General features: G+C 35.0%; 1 protein-coding gene across 1 annotated transcript in view; it reads left to right on the forward strand.

The window, feature by feature from the left end:
• Window positions 1-18,747, forward strand: part of LOC150106274 (coiled-coil domain-containing protein 125-like) — a 272,049-nt gene that overhangs the window by 130,922 nt on the left and 122,380 nt on the right. The window contains exon 6 of the mRNA XM_090392299.1: window positions 6,077-6,195. Coding sequence (XP_090248425.1) covers window positions 6,077-6,195 — 119 coding nt within the window. The remainder of the gene's footprint in view (window positions 1-6,076; window positions 6,196-18,747) is intronic.

Below are 18,747 nucleotides of genomic sequence, written 5' to 3' on the forward strand. Positions count from 1 at the left end.
CAATGAATTACAAGGGGATATTCAGTTGTTTGCAGATGATATGAAGCTGGGAAGGGTTATCAGTAATAGTGCAGATGTGGCAGCCCTACAAGAGGACTTGAATAAACTAGACAGGTCGCAAATGAAGTCCACCCCGGGCATTGAACCTTTTTGAACTTTTGCAGTTAATTCTAAAATACAGTCTCGAGAACTCAGTTCCAAATATTGTAATACTACTGCGAATTTACCTCACAATTGCTGTAAGTGTTGCTAGTTGTGAGAGGAGTTTTTTCTAAATGAAATTAAGAATTAGGTAATGTAGGTAATTACCTAAATGACCTACTTTACCTACATGAAATAGACTTCGCCAATATCATCGACGATTCTGCTAACAGAAAAGTAAGAAAAATAACATTTTAGAATGTTGAAATTACAGTTTTACTTCAAAAATAAACATAGTTTTTAATTATTTACCTACACATTATTTTGACTTTTGTAATATTTTTGGTGTGTATTGAGAGAGGCGGCAAACTCAGGGACCACCCTGGGCAGCAACAGCTCTAGCTACGCCACTGCATTCACCACCCTCCAAGCAAAAAATATAGTCCTAACACCCTTTGCTAACCACACTCTTACATAACTTCTGCTAGTGACACTCGTTCTCTTCCTTCTTGCCATACCAAAAAGAAGGTCTTCAAGTGTCGATCCTACAAACCCCAATCTAACAGATAAGCTTAGGTGTTGATGGTTATTCATGACTTATTTTTCACGGTATTAACAACACCACAAACACTTTTAACAACAAAGATGTTTTATTAACGCTTATATTTTGCTGATTTTCAACTCAGCATCATCAGAGCGCAACACACATGTGAATGCGACAGTGAGTGAGCGAAACAATATAATTGCAAAAGACAAAAGATCTAAAGTCCTATTTTTTGGCGCCCTCTAACGAGAAAAAAAAAAAACAAACAGCAGTTATCCAGGAGTTTTTCTTAGGATAACCGTCTCCCAAATTTTTGGCAAATTAATGCAACCATATTTGTTAAGGTTGGGAGAATTCTTCAAAGCCATTGCTGACTCAAAAAATAATCTTTCAGATCTATAACGACTCCTAAATAGCACATTCGTTTTCCTCCATCTAATCCTGTGTGAAGGAGTGTCCAAAGCATGGTCTGCCAGTCCCGACTTGCCATAGTAATAGTAGCGAATGTATCTTTCATGTTCTTCCAGGTGGATGTTCACTGATCTTCCTGTTTGCCCATAATAGGTCAAATCACAGTCGCACGGAACTTTATACACTCCTGGGTGTGCTAAAGGGTGAAGTTTATCCTTAGGCGAGCAGATCAGAGTTGCCAGCTTGATATGAGGTTTGAAAGTGGTGCGAAGGCCATGTTTCAACAATACTTTGGCTATCTTTTCCGATGTACCTCTGATATAGGGAATAGTAATGGTCATGTTGTATTCTTGTGTATTAGGGGAGGGCAGAGTAATGGGCCTATGTAGTATTTTATCTATTTTGTAGGGATTGTAGCTGTTGGCATTGGAGTTCAGTGGTCAGAGCTATATCGTTAGAACAAATGGCTCTGGCTCTGTGTGTAAGTGTTTTTAAAATGCCATACTGTTGGACTGGATGATGATGTGATTGTTTATGTAGGTATCTTCCTGTGTATGTAGGCTTTCTGTAAATAGAAAACGATAGTGAACCATCTGAAAGGCGGGTGACTAATGTGTCAAGAAATGGTAAACAGTTATTTGATTCTTTTTCTACTGTGTGAATTTTGGGGTGTTGGCTGTTTAGGTAGGTGACAAAAGCATCCAAAGTGTCTTGTCCATGGGGCCAGATGGCAAACACATCATCTACATAGCGTAACCACACTTGTGGCTTGTATGTAGCTGTGGTAAGTACTTTGTTTTCAAAGTGTTCCATGTAAATATTTGCTAACGGGGGAGAGGGGGGGAATCCATAGCAGTACCATTAATCTGTTTGTAGAATTCCCCCCCCCCCCCATGTAAAGTAACCTGCATTCATGGTAAATTGAAATAATTCAAAAATATCTGGGGGAAATTTAGACTTGATTAAATCAAGAGTGTTTATAAGTGGTACATTGGTAAATAAGGAGGTGACATCAAAACTAACCATTATGTCTGAATCTTTTAGGATTAGATTTTTAACCAGTGTTTTGAAATGGATTGAGTTTTTTACAAAAGTAAAGGAGTTGCCAGTAAGAGGGGCAAGCAACTTGGCTAAATGCCAGGCCAGTTTATATGTGGGACTATCTATGCTATCAACTATGGGGCATAGGGGAATATTAGTTTTGTGGATTTTTGGTAATCCATAAATACGAGGTGGTTTAACATGAATTGGTTTTATTTTCCTGATGATTTCTTTGGGCCATGATGTCACTTTTTTCAGTAATTTTCGGACTTTTTTCTTTTGAGACATCGTAGGGTCTTGATGTATAATTTGATATGTGGAACTGTCACATATGAGATCTTGTGCATTTTTCTGTTATACTCTTCTTTATTCATGATAACTGTTGCATTTCCTTTATCGGCTTTTGTAATAATAATATTTTTATTATTATATAGCTTTTTTAGGGCAGTTATTTGCTTACGTGGCATATTGCTTTTTGGAGGCTTAGCCTTGTTTATAATACTTGCTATACCTAGTCGCACGTTGTGTCCTAGACTGAGAGCATTCTTGGCTTCTTCAGTGAGTGTTTCCGACGATAGATTTACGACCACGTGATCAAATAACTGTTTACCATTTCTTGACACATTAGTCACCCACCTTTCAGATGGTTCACTATATTTTTCTATTTACAGAAAGCCTACACACACAGGAAGATACCTACATAAACAATCACATCATCACCCAGTCCAACAGTACAGCATTTTAAAAACACTTACACACAGAGCCAGAGCCATTTGTTCTAACAATATAGCTCTGACCACTGAACTCCAATATCTGTGCCATATGTTCTTAGCCAACGGCTACAATCCCTACAAAATAGATAAAATACTACATAGGCCCATTACTCTGCCCTCCCCTAATACACAAGAATACAACATGACCATTTCTATTCCCTATATCAGAGGTACGTCGGAAAAGATAGCCAAAGTATTGTCGAAACATGGCCTTCGCACCACTTTCAAACCTCATATCAAGCTGGCAACTCTGATCCGCTTGCCTAAGGATAAACTTCACCCTTTAGCACACCCAGGAGTGTATGAAATTCCGTGTGACTGTGATTTGGCCTATTATGGGCAAACAGGAAGATCAGTGAACATCCGCCTGGAAGAACATGAAAGATACATTCGCTACTATTACTATGGCAAGTCGGGACTGGCAGACCACGCTTTGGACACTCCTTCACACAGGATTAGATGGAGGAAAACGAATGTGCTATTTAGGAGTCGTTATAGATCTGAAAGATTATTTTTTGAGTCAGCAGTGGCTTTGAAGAATTCTCCCAACCTTGACAAATATGGTTGCATTAATTTGCCAAAAATTTGGGAGACGGTTATCTTAAGAAAAACTTGGATAACTGCTGTTTTTTTTTTTTTCTCTCATTAGAGGGCGCCAAAAAATAGGACTTTAGATCTTTTGTCTTTTGCAATTATATTGTTTCACTCACTCACTGTCACGTTTACATGTGTGTTGTGCTCTGATGATGCTGAGTTGAAAATCAGCAAAATATAAGCGTTAATAAAACATCTTTGTTGTTAAAAGTGTTTGTGGTGTTGTTAATACACCTACAAAACCCCTTTAACTTAAATGATTCTATCCTGTCTCTTCTTTTTTTTTTGTCTACCAGCTAATTTTTGAAGCTTGCAGAAAGAAAAATCTATTCTCATAGGGAGTTCTACAGATTTGCCACAATCTTTGTCACTTGCCTCTGGATCCTCTCCACAACTTTTTCATCTGCATGGAAGCCAGGAGTCCAGATCTGTGCACAACAGTTCAGATGTGGCCTTATTAAAGCCTTATATAAGGGAACAGTAACCTTTCTATTCTGCTTGTTAGTGTTCTTCAAGAAACATGTAATCTGATGTGCTGTTTTGGTTACATTTGCAATATGCTCTCTAAATTTCAACTCCCTGTCCACATTCACAGCCAAGTCCCTGGTGTCATCAGTTTCCTGCAGTTCAGTTCCATCAGTATAGTACACAGCTTCTGATCTCTTTCCAAAGTGCTTAACTTTACACTTGGCCATGTTAAAGGAGGATCTCTGCATCACCTTCATTTACCATTGCTTTTCCCAGTTTAGCATCATCAGTAAACAACTGAATATTTCCTTTTCAAATAATTTCTTATATCACTGATATACAAATTAAGCAGCAGAGGACCAAGTACGGACCATTGTGATACACCACTCACTTGCCTTCTCCTGGACTAAACTCCTCTATAAACCACTCTTTGATTTCCATCCATCAGTCACCCTCTAATCTAAATCTCCAGATTCAAATCCATCCCCATTTGCTCCAATATATGAAATAGAGTTCTATGGAGAATCTTGTTAAATGTTTTTGCATTATAGCAATATCACTGAGTAGCCATTTCCCTTATCCAACTCCATTGTCACTTGATTATAAAAAGTAAACAAATTACTAAGGCAAGACCTACCCTTCACAAAACCATGTTGTTCCTTAAAGAGTATCATATTCTTATCCACCCAGTCCTGAACCACCACCACTACTGAGATGCTGATTGGTCTATAATTTGCTACTTCTGTCTTAGAGCATCCTTTATACAGTGGGACTATTTTGCCCTCTTTCCACTCCATTGGTACCTTCCCATTACTGAGGCTTAAATTTAACAGCTTGGTCAGAGGAGCTGATAATTTCCTTGCATATTCTTGGAATACACTGACCAATATGCCATCTAATCCCTGTATTCCTATTAAGCTTCTGCAATATTTTAAGCATCTCCATTTCTTCAACCTCTATTATCCTATCAGACAGTTTCACCACCTAGATGGCACACCCCTGCAAAATGCTCACTTAGCTGGTTGGCCGAGTGTTTAGCATACCTGCTCTCCCAACCAACAGGTCATGGATTCTAATCCTGCTGTGGACATGGATGTTTGTGATCATCTTTAGGTGGAAGATGAATTTCATCACCCATTGTGAGACCACCGTCCCGCTTATTGAAGGCCTGAAATGGCTGAAAACTTTCCGTTTGGTCTCTAGAACAGGGTTTCTGGACACTGTATAAAAATAAAAAATTACAAAAAAATATATATATAAAATTGATAAAAATGAAAAAAAAAAATTCTCAGCCCTCCCATGGTACAAATGTACTATAGGCTTAGCAGCAACCTTTTGTGGGTAGCAATCACATAATAAAATAAATTCAACTGTTTGGTTTGGTTCTTATCTCCCCCCCATCAGCACTTTCTAAAGTTCTAATGGTGGGAGGTAACAGAAGCAACTTATGTATCTCAGTGCTTAGTTTTAAATAAAAATAAAACAGTTGATCAAATACTGGATACTACATAAGAGAGTTTTGTGAAAAATTAGAGGAAGGAACTCGACTTTGTTATCATTCAGAACTAATATGAGGTGATATTGTCACTTAAAACAGAATAGAAGAGGAAATATTAGCAAGACAGGTGTTTAATGCCAAAATGGCAGGTGAAAGACCAAGTGTTAGATGGACTGACATAGAAATGCTCTGAAAATATGGGTTTCATGCCCAATAACTGATTCATTAGGAAGAAATTTTTTCTCCAAATTAATACGTTATTTCAGATATCTCAAATATCCAACAGATGTTTGATGTGGAATATCCAATTGCTCACTGATGTTACAAAACTGAGGATGTCATTATTTAATTTCTTCTGAGGAAATTCATTCTAGGAAGAGAAAAGGAAACACTGCCAACTTATTCAATATGTTTGGGATCTGTGAAATAAGTTTAAGTTCAGAGATTAAGTTCTAATTGGTATGTATCAGTATTTTGTTTGTGAAGTGAGCATTATTTCCTTTTTTGCTTATCTATTCAATGTAATTATTTTGGGTTTAATATAACAGCAGCTGATTTTTGCTCCCTCTTTTTTTTTAATTCATCCTCTGTTATTATTTTCATTAGCATTAAAACGGGAGAAGAATGAACTGCTTTCTTTAATGGATGCAAAAGAAGTTATTTCATATAAAAGAACTAACTCATTCTCTTCAGAGGACAGCTGGCATGAGATTTCTTCAGTTGATGTAAGTTAAAAAAATATATACAGTGGTACCTTGAGATACGAGTTTAATTCATTCCATGACCGAGCTCGTAAGTCAAAATGTTCTTATCTCAAATCAATTTTCCCCATTGAAATTAATTAAAATGAGATTAATTCGTACCAGCCCCCAAAAAACCACTCCAATTTTTTTATAATAATGTATTTATAATGAACAAATTATAACAAATATTATAATGAACAAATGTTGACCCTTGCACGCAGTACAAGGGTCATCCTATCCTTCATGAGCTTGTGACCTGACATCTTCTTTTCTTCTGCCGTTATGTAAGTTTTGCTTGGTATCTTCTTCCAAAAGAGCCCTGTCTTGTCACAGTTGAAAACTTGTTGGGGGATGTATCCTTTGGCTTCGATCAATTCAGCAAAGGTTTTTACAAATTCCTCAGCTGCCTCACCATGCCTGACAACGGAGTGAATGTCGGTCCTTTTTCAGAAATTTTCGAACCACCCACAACTGGCTTTGAACTCTTGTGAAGCCTCCTCTGCTGAAGTATCTGGGGTCTGCTGCAGCAAATCTGTGTAAATGGCTCGTGCCTTCTCGCAAATTATAGTCTCTGTCACAGTGTCTCCTGCGAGCTGCTTCCCTGTCAACCAAAAAATCAGCAGGGTCTCCATCTTTTCATGGACAGAGTTGCATAGCTTTGAAATAATTTTAATGCCCTTAGCTGGAGTTATAGCCTTTATCGAGTCCTTCTGCTTCAGAATAGTACATATCGTAGAAGTAGTGTGATCATACTGCGTTGCCAAGTCTATTACTCTTACGCCATGCTCATGTTCGTCTATTATCTCACGCTTTAATTCCATGGATATCACCTTTTTCCTTTTCTCACCACTGTTCTTTACACTCACCTTCTTTGGACTCATGGTTATATGAAAAAAATTAGCTAAATAACTGTACATGCAAAAAAAAACACAAAATTAAAACTGAACATGACAGTAATGCTTCTGCAGTGAGGCAAACATGTGAACTGAACTGAACGACGCACAAGACTCAGGAATCTGAGCAGAGTGGTGGTTGTGCTGTCACTGAAGCAGGCTCGTATCTCAAATTCTGGCTTGTAACTCAAGGCAAAAAATCGACTTAGTGATGGCTCGTATCTCAAAAAACTCGTGTGTTGGGGCACTCGTATCTCAAGGTACCACTGTATTTTGAAGTTTTTGTAGGTTTTTATCCAATTAAAAGGTGTGGTCTTAATGTGCATAACATCCGGTGACTGTTAATAAATGATAACTCACCGGTATTATACAAAGAAAGTGAAGCTATTTCTGGTAATAATGGAGTGCCCCTTGAAGGTAAGGATGATACAGTGTTTTGACTTGCATCTGAGGAGATTGAGATTGTATATAATTAGGAGGTGTTGATGATGAAGAACCAAAGAGATACTTATCAGATAGCCAAAAAGCATGAATAAACCAGTAATGAAAAATTGAATTAAACTAAGAATTAGTGTGGATTTTACCAAGATGGTTTGTTGCTGGGAATGTAATATGTATATATCTACAAATCTGACAGATGTGTTTGTTGAGAGATTAAACAAAAAGAGTGAGAAAGCGAGGGTCAGTAGAAAATGTGATATATTAATGGATTGCAGTGATTTTAATGAAAGTTGGGAACTATAAGTGAAGAATACCAGGTGAAAGCATGAGAACATGTGTGGAAAAGGTGACTATGGAAATAATTAAAAAAATGAAAACCAGGCATAATTATGAAAGCAGAAGTGTGCCTGATTGATGAAGCAACAGCTGGCGTGACTGTGGATAGTCGGATAGAGGATAGTCGGACTGACAAAGTAATAGCGGGAGCAATTGCTTGAATGTAAGAGTTGAATTTAATGATTAAGATGAGAAATGAAATGAGTCATGTACAGAATGAAATTGGACATATGGTGGATACAAACAAAAGAGTGTGAAAGAAAGTTGAGAGAAAGAAGTAGCGAATGACTCAGGAATAGCATTATATGGAGATTCTATCATAAAAGGTGTGGTGGATGAGAGGGTGCATGAGGTTTGTTTTCCAGGAGGGAGAATGAACAGGTTGATTGAAGCATTAGATATGAGAAGTAAGCATGTAAGGGAGTAAATGCTTGTAGTTGGGACGAATGATTTGGTTAGGCATAGGAAGAATGTGAGATTGGATATCAGCAGATTGTTGAGGAGAGTGTAAGACAACAGTGTGGTCAGAAGGGTAGTTTATATGTTGTCTAGATATGATGATGTAATGTGGTGGAGAGCAAAGGTCTTGAATGGATTGTTAGCAGAAATGTGTGAAGAGAAAGGAGTGCTTGTGAATGTGGGACAAGTTTGAGGGATAAATGGAGCTGTATAAGAGTGCAACAGAACTGCATCTGAAGTGTTTTGGAGTGAGTCATTTGGGAAAGTAATGGAAATGGAGGGAGTGTAATGACTGATGCAAATAATATATCAGTGAATGTCAAAGATGATATGAATGAGCAAGAAAGTGGATGAGGTGGGGGACTGATGTGGTTGTGAATGGAGAAGAGAATGTGACAACAGGAAAGCAAGTTGGACAGAGAAATGGGCAGAGCAGCATTTACCATTAGGCGCATTTTAAAACCTTAATTAAAACCTTACTCCTCACAAAGAAGAATAAAAAAACAGCGTAGTTATAGTTGCAAAATAAAATACTTATTTTTAAATATTAAATTCATAATATAAAAACTAGAGGCCGCTGAAAAATGTGTGAGGCTTCCATTTGAAATACATTGTTCTTTCCTTAGAATATAAAACTAACAGGAACTCTGTATTCCATAAAATTCATGTATGTAAGCATACCATTTCTTTGCTGGACATACATACACGTCCAGAAAACCTGGATAATATTCTGTCCACCTGCTGAAAGAACATGGATAAGAAGTGTAGTTTGACTGTCATGTCCATTAGAAGGTGCGATAATCCTTCACGCTGAAAAGTACACTTATCTACATTATTTGGCTACGTTCTGTGGCCTACAGCAAGAAACACAATTGCTTGCTGTTTGCTCGGTAACCGGAATCTAAGTTATATCAGACTAAATACCTATGAGTTATATTCCTTTTGCTGCTTGTTTTTATCGTATAATTATAGTTTTTAATGCCAGCGTAAAATAAGAAATCCTTTCATACTTTCTTCACTTCATGTTGTATCACTTTGGAAGATCAATGTCACTATCAATTTTTTTGCTAATTATTTTAATTGCCAATACATTTTAAAATTCTCCAAGAACTTGATTGAAGATAATTATTTTTGTCAAACAATTATTTTATAAATTCATGAAAATCCGAATCTAAAAATGAATACAGCCTCCATCTGTTCCAAATTAAGTTTCCTATTTTATTCATAATCTTAGTTCGAAGGTTAGTTATCATACGTAAATCTTGAATCATATCATGTAATGCATAATTTTTATAACGTAATCTGTAGGTTTTTGCATTTCAAAACTTGCTTGGTTTCCCCCCTAATCACTGACTACAAATTAAAATAAACGGCAGTTATGAAGTCAACTGTTATGTACATATTTTCGGCTAATTTCGATATTATGCAGCAGTTTTGAAGTAGTGATATTTTCCCTACAGTTTATCTTTTGAAGCATGTGTAGGTGCATGCGCCAAAATGAAATTTTATTTCCAAAATTTTCATAACAGAATTAATTCGCCTTTAATGGCTAACTCCCCCCCTCCCAAAATTATCACCAGACACACACACACACACACACATATATACACAAATACTGCTAGATAACGTGCGCACTTTCTATTTGTTTGAATTCGTTATTTTTCCAAAGTAATTGTACTGTTGCAGTTTTAAGCAAAATATAAAGGCGTAGAATCTCTGATAAAATACCATTGGATATAAATTAAAAAGACTCGCAATCGGAAACCTCGAGTAATGCAGTTTAACACCATTTGTTGTTCATTAAACAAAAAAAAAAAAAAAAAAATCCTTCCTAAAATTGAAATGTGCGACCCATATAATCCTATTTTGCAAGGAAATGAAGCAAAATGTCATATTTATTTCAATAAATGTTATTTAAAAAATATAAATATTTGACATAATACTTCCAATGCAAACAAATATTTTGATTATTTATTTTCGCACATGTGAAATTCGTTTTTATTTGGGAAGAGACACAATAAGTAAATTCTGTAGCAAAAAAGGATCAATCCAAGAAATACAGTGCACATAACTACAATAATACATTAACTGCAGGGGGGGGATATTGCATTTTAACAGATAGAATGCTGATGAAGTTTCATCAGCATTCTGCCTTTTTATTAGGTCAAAGGGATTTTGAGTATATTTGCGAACAGATATATTCAACATAACTTAGCCAGTTTTGTTGTAAAAAATGCCGCATTTGAAGAAATATTAGTGGCATAATAATAAATTAGCAAAATTCATAATGCTTCAGAATAACTGATAATTTTGATAATACCAAAACAAGATGAGACACATCTGTAGAAATCTATTATTATTATTAGAGTCCTTTTAATTATGAACTCTATAAAGATATACTTAATAAATTTGTATTTTTGTGTTTTTAAATAAATAAACTAGGTTCATTTTGTCACAGATGGTTTTCGCTGGACTACTTGGAATTTTAGACTATTGTCTTATCGATATTGTAAAAACTCGATTGTAGCTTAAATATTCCAAAGCACATTACGTCAATTTTTTACTTAGGTCAATTCCCATAAGAATGTTGTAAAAAATAACCTTGTTTGTCTCTGTATATTTTGTGTTAGATATTTTTGTAAATAGCCTTTGGAAATTAACTGTATATACTTTAATAAGAATATGTTAGGGTGTTAAAAATAAACAACCTTTCTAATGCCGCCGGAGCTGTATGTAATAGATCTACATGGCGGCATTAGAAAGGTTGTTTATTAAATTTTGTGTGTATGAGAAAGGCTTACAAGCTCTGCACGTAAACACTTCCGAAGTCAGTCTGAAAGGTTCAAACAACTTTCCGATGGTCAGCAACTTACAATCAAAAGAAGGCACAGAAGAGAACAAAGAGCAGGCCGAACTTGAAACTTAAGATGAAAGAATCATGCCAAATTCTTCGGGGGTTACAAACTTCGTGCAAGGTCTCAGAGAAGGCATAATAAAAGGGGACAGAGCCAAGCATATAGGGCTTCCTGGATTCCATTTTTGAAGAATTTTGAAGTCGCTAGATAGAGAGGGTTCCCGTTTCCAGACGTTGCCAGAGAGGAGCTTGTCGGTTCCAGTCTTAAGAGAAGGCTTTGAGTTGACTAAAGGAAATGATCCAATTGCCGGAGAAAAGCATCCAGGCCAGAGAGGAATCCTGGTTGACAGTTGGTGGCAATTCGAATTAGTGGAGGCGGCAGAAAAAGGAGGCAGTCGTCCAGGCATTTTTGGCGAGCCCAAGCAGAGGAGAAAAGGTGAGACATTTCTTAGAAGAATTTCGTAGAACTGAAGTTGTACTTCACAGTTCTCGGAATAAAAACGAAATATTGGTATCATTATCAGGAGGAGATGAAAGTGAAAATAAAGAACATCAAAATGATGTGGAAAACATAGAAGGAGAGAAAGAAGTAAATGAAACAAATCAAGAGGATTCTGAAGAAAATTTTCAATCGGAGTCTGTGCTTACCAGCAAGCAAGCAAGCTATCTCTTATCCTATCGATATAGCAGTGTGGCCACTTACTGTTAATGAACAGGTTATCGATCATATTTTAATAAATATGCCCCAGAATGTTGGTAAAATCGAAAATTTAAAAAAAGAATACACAGAATGCAATAGAATATATGTCAGAAATGTAAATATATCACATTTTTACTATAAAATGGCGAATGGAACAAAGGAGAAACGAGAGTGGCTAATTTTTTCAGAAACCAACAAAGCAATTTACTGGGTTTTTTTTGTAAAGTGTTTTCTAAGTCAAATAATAGCTTAATGAAGGGTTTTAATGACTGGGGAAATGTAACACGAACCTTAGGTGATCACAAGCATTCTACCGAGCATATATGAGCGATGTGCACATATCGCAAAAGAAAACCAAGTTCTGTAAATAGTCGAATTGATCAAACAAATACAATCTGAAGAAAATTATTGGAGTAGAGGTTTTAAAAAGAATAATAGCTACCATTAAGTTACTGAGTAAACTAGGGCTAACATTTAGAGGAAATACAAATGATATATTTTCTGATTCTTGTGGAAATTATTTATCATGTTTACATTATGTAAGTGAATTTAATGATTTTTTAAAACATCACATGAAAATGTACACCAACTGTGGTTCTGGCAGATCAAATTATCTTTCTTACCACACTTGTGATGAATTCATAACTTTAATAGCTAAAAAAAACAAGAGAAATATTAATATCAGAAATTAAGGAAGCTGCTTATTTTGCAGTAATACTCGATCCAACGCCGGGCATTGCCCATAATGACCAACTAGTTATGATATTTAGGTATGTTGCTGCAAATTCTGACATTAGAGAAACATTTATCGGGTTCATCAGAATTCCACACATAATTCCTTATATTTAAAAGAGGTAGTATTAAAAAAAATTAGAAGAATTATCTTTGTATATAAAAATGTGCAGAGGGCAAAGCTATGATAATGCTGCCAATATGAAAGGTATCTATACAAGCTAGGCTGAAAAAACATAATCCCTCTGCACATTATATACTGTGCTCTAGTCATTCCTTAAATTTAATTGGCAACTATGCCGCGGAATCTTGTCCGGAAGCAGTGCAATATTTTTGTTTTATTCAAAATGTATATAATTACTTTATCTTCAACAAGAAGATGGGGCATACTCCTTAAACATTTAGAAAAAAAAATCTTTTAACAGTTAAAAGACTAAGTGAAACGAGGTGGTCCGCAAGAGCTGACGCTATATTGGCTTTGAAACGTGGATATAAACAAATTAAAGATGCATTACTTGAACTATCCATTTCTCCTCATGAAAAACCTATTTCTAAATTAGAGCTCATCATTTTGACAAACTAGAAACAGCAATTTTAATAGTTATGTGGGACAAAATTTTACAACGAATAAATGCTACTAGTAAATCTCTACAAGATCTCGATATGGATTTGTTTTTTGCTAATAATTTGTTACACTCTTTAGTTGGTTTGATTTTAGATATAAGAAATAGTTTTGCTGCTGTAAATAAAGAAGCGAATTTATTAACAGATGAGACAAAATTTAAAGATGAAAATGAAAGAGTTAAAAAACGAAAAAAAAAGAGTGACGAAGTTTCACATTCTAACAATGAGATTATATGGGAAAGAAAATTTCGCTGTGAACACTTTTAAAATTAAGCGTTAACAAAATTAGCTTATCGCAAATGTCATTTGCGATAAGCTAATTTTGGAAATTAATGAAAGAACAAAAAGCTATTTCGACATATTAGATACATTTGACTTTTTTTGAAGAAAGATATAGATCAAGACAAGTACAAGACTAGTATTGGTAAAATTTTACCAACTTATGGGACTGATATTGATCCAGAAAAATTTACTGATGAAGTTGAGCAATTTTTAATAATGATAAAGGAAGAAAATTCTTCAATTAAAAATATGTACAAATTTATAAACAATGGGTTAAGATCTACTTTTCCGAACGTAGAAACAATTTTAAAAATATTTTTGACGATGCCTATTTCAAATGCAAGTGCTGAACGCTCATTTTCAGTGTTGAAACGAATAAAAAAATTATTTAAGAAGCAACTTGCACCAAAATAAAACAAGCGACCTGTCGTTATTATGCATTGAATCAGGTGTAATGGACTCGATCAATTATGATGACATTATAGATATATTTGCTAAAACCAAAGCCAGAAAAAAAAAACTTTTAGTTATTAATTTTTGTATTTAAATTTGAACTGGTTTATTTTTATACTTTTTTAAAATGCAAATATATGTATATCAATGTTGTATTGTGTTATTAAAATGAGTTATTATGGAAATGTTGACTTTTATTTTCAATAAACTAAAAAAAAATGCTTACTTTTGAGGGCCTGATATTGATGTTGTGTCTCGGGCCTCCAGAAGTATAAATGCGGCCCTGGAAATGGGGGTGGGCTAGGGAGATCAGGGGGACACAGTGTAAGGAGAGAGAGGATTTTGGAAGTGGTAATGAATGAATGTATGTGGCTAGTCAGCATAGGAATGGAATGGCCAGGAAGATAGGGGGGGGTGTTGAGTCTGGGAGGCTATGTGAGGCAAAAAATGAGCAGACAGGAGCAGATGAGAAGTCATAGATGGGGACAGCATGAGAAGGACTAGCTATAGACCAAAATATTGAATTGCTATGCTTATTTACGAAGGTCAGGAGTATCAGAAATAAGAGAGATGAAATTATTGCATTGAGTTAATGTGCCTGAAAATAGTTGGAATAAGTGAAACATGGTTGGATAAGAATGACATCTTGATGGGAATAAAAATGGAGGATACGATGTTTTCCGTGAAGGTAGGAAAGGCAAGAAGGGAGGTAGAGTGTTGCTGATGTGATAGCTGGGGAATAATAATACATGTGCAAGGTTGAGATACAAGAAGAAAAAAGTGGTACTGGTTTTGAAGCAGTATGGTGTGACATGGAGGTTGATAGAATGAGATATTTGGTAAGGTGTTGCTACAAGCCAGAGAATGTGGATGGTAGAGACAAGGAAATGTATAGGCAACTTGGCTTAATGAGCAAGTGAAGGGTGATCATATAGGTAATTTCAATATTGATTGGAAGTGATAGCATTAGGGAATGAATTTTTCGAGTTCTTAAGGGACAACATTCTTAGGCTGTATGTAACAGAGGACATGCTAGGGCTAAGTCTTAGATCTGATTATATCATCAGAGGATGTGAATATGAATGGCATGTCTAATCTTCATCTGGTTGGAGAGAGTGATCATGTGGGTTTCAGCCAGTCACATGAGAACTTCTATAAAGAAGGGATATATGTGGAACTACAAGGCTGGTGATTATGGAAAGGTTAACTGGGAGCTGTAGCATGGAGAGGAGAGTTGAGTGAGAAGGATATAGATGCTGCATGGGCATTGATCAAGAGCCATTTAACAGCAGCAATGTCTAAGTGTAATCCAAAGGTGAAAAGGCTAAACAAAGTAGGAATAAAATGGATGAATGAAAAAATTAAGCGTGGCATCTGGAAGAAGGCACTGTGTAGGCAACACAAGAGGAAGCTGGCAATGATCAGTTACATGAAGAGTATAGAAAAGCATGGGAAGTACAAAGAACAGGCAGGAAGGTGACTCAGTTGGTAAGAACCACAAAAGTAGAGTATAAAAAGAAATTAGCCATTCACACTAAGAAAATTCCTAGTGAGTTGTTTTGATATGTTGCAAGTAGAAGGGAAAGTAACTATGGGAGGATGATGCTAGTTAATGACACTGGCAGATTCGTAACCAATGCAGAGGATATAGTTGGATTATTCAAAAATCAGTTTATCAGTGTATTTTATCCTTCTGAAGGAATTAAGTGTACTTATGTTAATGAGGCAGTAGGATTTGACAGCGTATGGTGTACGTGGATTTTTCACAGGCCTTTGATAAACTGCCACATGACCAGCTGCCACTAAACTAAAACAGATGGGATTAGATAACAGATTAGTAAGTTGGATAGCTAATTAATTGTTGTTTAAGAGACACTTGTGCCATGAGAGGTTTCTTCAATTAATACACACACAAAAAAAAAGAAGGGGGAATGAGTAATACTATTTATTTAAAGCCATATATTTCAGACTGAATATTACGGGCCATCATCAGGTGACAACAGTTAATTTGAAAATAGGCAAATAATGGATAATTTGAAATAGTCAGTGCTGCATCATGTTATACATAAAACAATCTAATGGTATAACTGAGAAAATATTGAAATATTGATAGTTCATCATCATCAAATTCCTGATATATACCCACAAGAGGTGTACAGGATATGATAGTACTACATGAAAAATTTACACTGTTACTAACTTCCTATCTACAATTTTCCTCGAAATCAGTCTGTTACCTGTCGACACTCCAATATTATCAGGTCTTATGTTTCTGTTAGAAATATATACATGTTTACACAAGAATAATATTTAATTTGCCACATATTTCAGTCTGAATATTACAGACCACCTTCAGTGACTACATAGGAATAGTTTTAAAAACAAGGTGGAATACAAACAATTAATCATTCACACGTAGAACAAGCCATGTGATGTCATATCACTAAGTATTAGAAGAGTAAACATTTTTAAAGTCATAATTAATTACTTGCTGACATCTTTCCACAAGATATTATAAAGTTATTTGATTTCGTAATGCACTCTGGATATTTCTTATGTCAAAACAAATTTTACAGCCATGGGAAGTCCACTCTCTCCTGCTCTTGCCAACTTTTATTTAGAACATCTAGAAGAAGTCCTGTTCTCATCTATATTCCCTCAACCATCCTTTTGGGTTAGATATATAGACGACATCTTTGCTGTATGGCCTCACAACAGCAACTCCTTACCTTCCTTTTTAAGCAGTATCAATTCCTTACATCCTCGTATAAAGTTTATCATGGAGATTGAAAAAGACAACAAGTTATCATTTTTAGATGTCCTTCTCATCCGTTTACCTTCAGGTATTCTTACAACAACAGTTTACAGAAAACCAACTTTCACCAGGTCGTTGTATTCTCAAAGAATCTGCTCATCATCCTTGTCAAAAAAACAGGAATCATAAAATGTTTAATACGACAAGCCAAAACTAACTGTTCAACTTCTCATTTATTACAGAAAGAACTTTCGACTATCAAACATCACATGCAACTAAATGGCTTCTCTGAAAAGAGTACACAACATCTTTTCGATTCTTATCCAACACAGAACAGGAATCATAAAATGTTTAATCCGATGAGCCAAAACTAACTGTTCAACTTCTCATTTATTACAGAAAGAACTTTTGACTATTAAACATCACATGAAACTAAATGAAATGGCTTCTCCGAAAAGAGTACACAACATCTTTTCGATTCTTACAATCCAACACAGAACAGCAAAGATTCAATATGTCGAGTTCCAATTCCTTACATTTCTGGGATTTCAGAACCAATGTCAAGAATTCTAAAGAAATATTATTTAACAGCCACTTATACACCTATTAACAAATTATCCACCCATTTTCCTTCATCTAAAGACAAATGTTCAACCTTGTCTCTACCTGGTGTGTATCAAGTTCCTTGCAACTGTAATCTTTCCTACTTTGGACAAACTGGACGTTCTATAGAAAAAAGAATTCAAGAGCATCAATTCAACACAACAAACCCGAGAAATTTCAATTAGCTCAGCATGGATTAGAAACAAGCCACAACATCCTTTGATCCAAGATTCTCCTCCTACACAGATGTCGCTACAAATTTGAACATTTATTTAAAGAAAGTGTGGAGGCCTTACTTCAACATCCTAACTTGAATCGTAATGACTATATATCTATATCAAAAATTTGGGAAAGTTTAATTAATCAGGATAACACATCATTTTTTTATTTTATTTTATTTTTTTTGTAAATTTCCTATATTAGTCTAATGTTATTTAAGATTATTATATGAATTTCTGAATTAATATCTTTAATTATGACTTTAATTATGTTTACTCTTCTAATACAGTGGTATCTCGCTAATCCGAACTAATAAAAACTGTGCTCGTTCGGATTAACAAAAAGTTTGGATTAGTGAATTTTCGCCCAAGAGACAACAATAACTAGCATTTAAGACAAAAAATAATCAGATTCTATTGGTACATCAATTGAATTCTGTAAATAAATGTAGTATCTGATAGAAAAAAGCTGCTATACTGTAATGTAAAACTTAAAAAATAATACAGTACAGAAGCTTATTTTAATAAAAAATTTAGTTTGTATGTATCTGTATTGTTGAGGATTCTGATTTAATAAAACTGCAATAAAAAACTATCAGTACATCACTTAATTTGTGTAAAAAATATTACTTTCTTGTACACAATCCACAAAAAAAAAGTTTCACAAAATAACACAAAAAAGTTTTTTTTTTTATTTCTTTGTAAAAAAAAGTCACTGATTTTCTTTTGCTTCTTGGAAGCTAAACTTGTTTCAAATGCTTCTTCTCGGAGCTGCGTTAGCAATAAAATTTTGTGGAATGGCGTATCATTCTGATTAGCCCATTCTATACACATTAACATTGTCAACTGCCTCTTTGTGTGTTACTCTTTTTCCATTTCGTAACATCTATTTGTGAAATTTCAACATCTGGATTTATATTTTTAACCAAATTAGGCACGTTTTGAATTCCTCTTTTTGTGTATCACCATAGTTATCTTTGTAAATTCAAGAAAGCCACAGTTTTTTCCATGACGTTCGAATTGCTTCAGGTTCGACAGCTTCCCAGGCAAACGTGAACACACAATAAATCAAAATAGACCTACAGTATAACCGTACAATAAACAACATGAAAAAAATACTCTACTGTAATAATAATAAAATACATAATATTAGTTAAAATAATAATTATTAAATAAAAATAATA

This window comes from Typopeltis vanoorti, chromosome 5 (assembly GCF_054136105.1).
Source record: "Typopeltis vanoorti isolate ZY-2024b chromosome 5, IOZ_Tvanoo_1.0, whole genome shotgun sequence".
In the NCBI taxonomy this organism is placed as follows: Eukaryota; Metazoa; Arthropoda; class Arachnida; order Uropygi; family Thelyphonidae; genus Typopeltis; species Typopeltis vanoorti.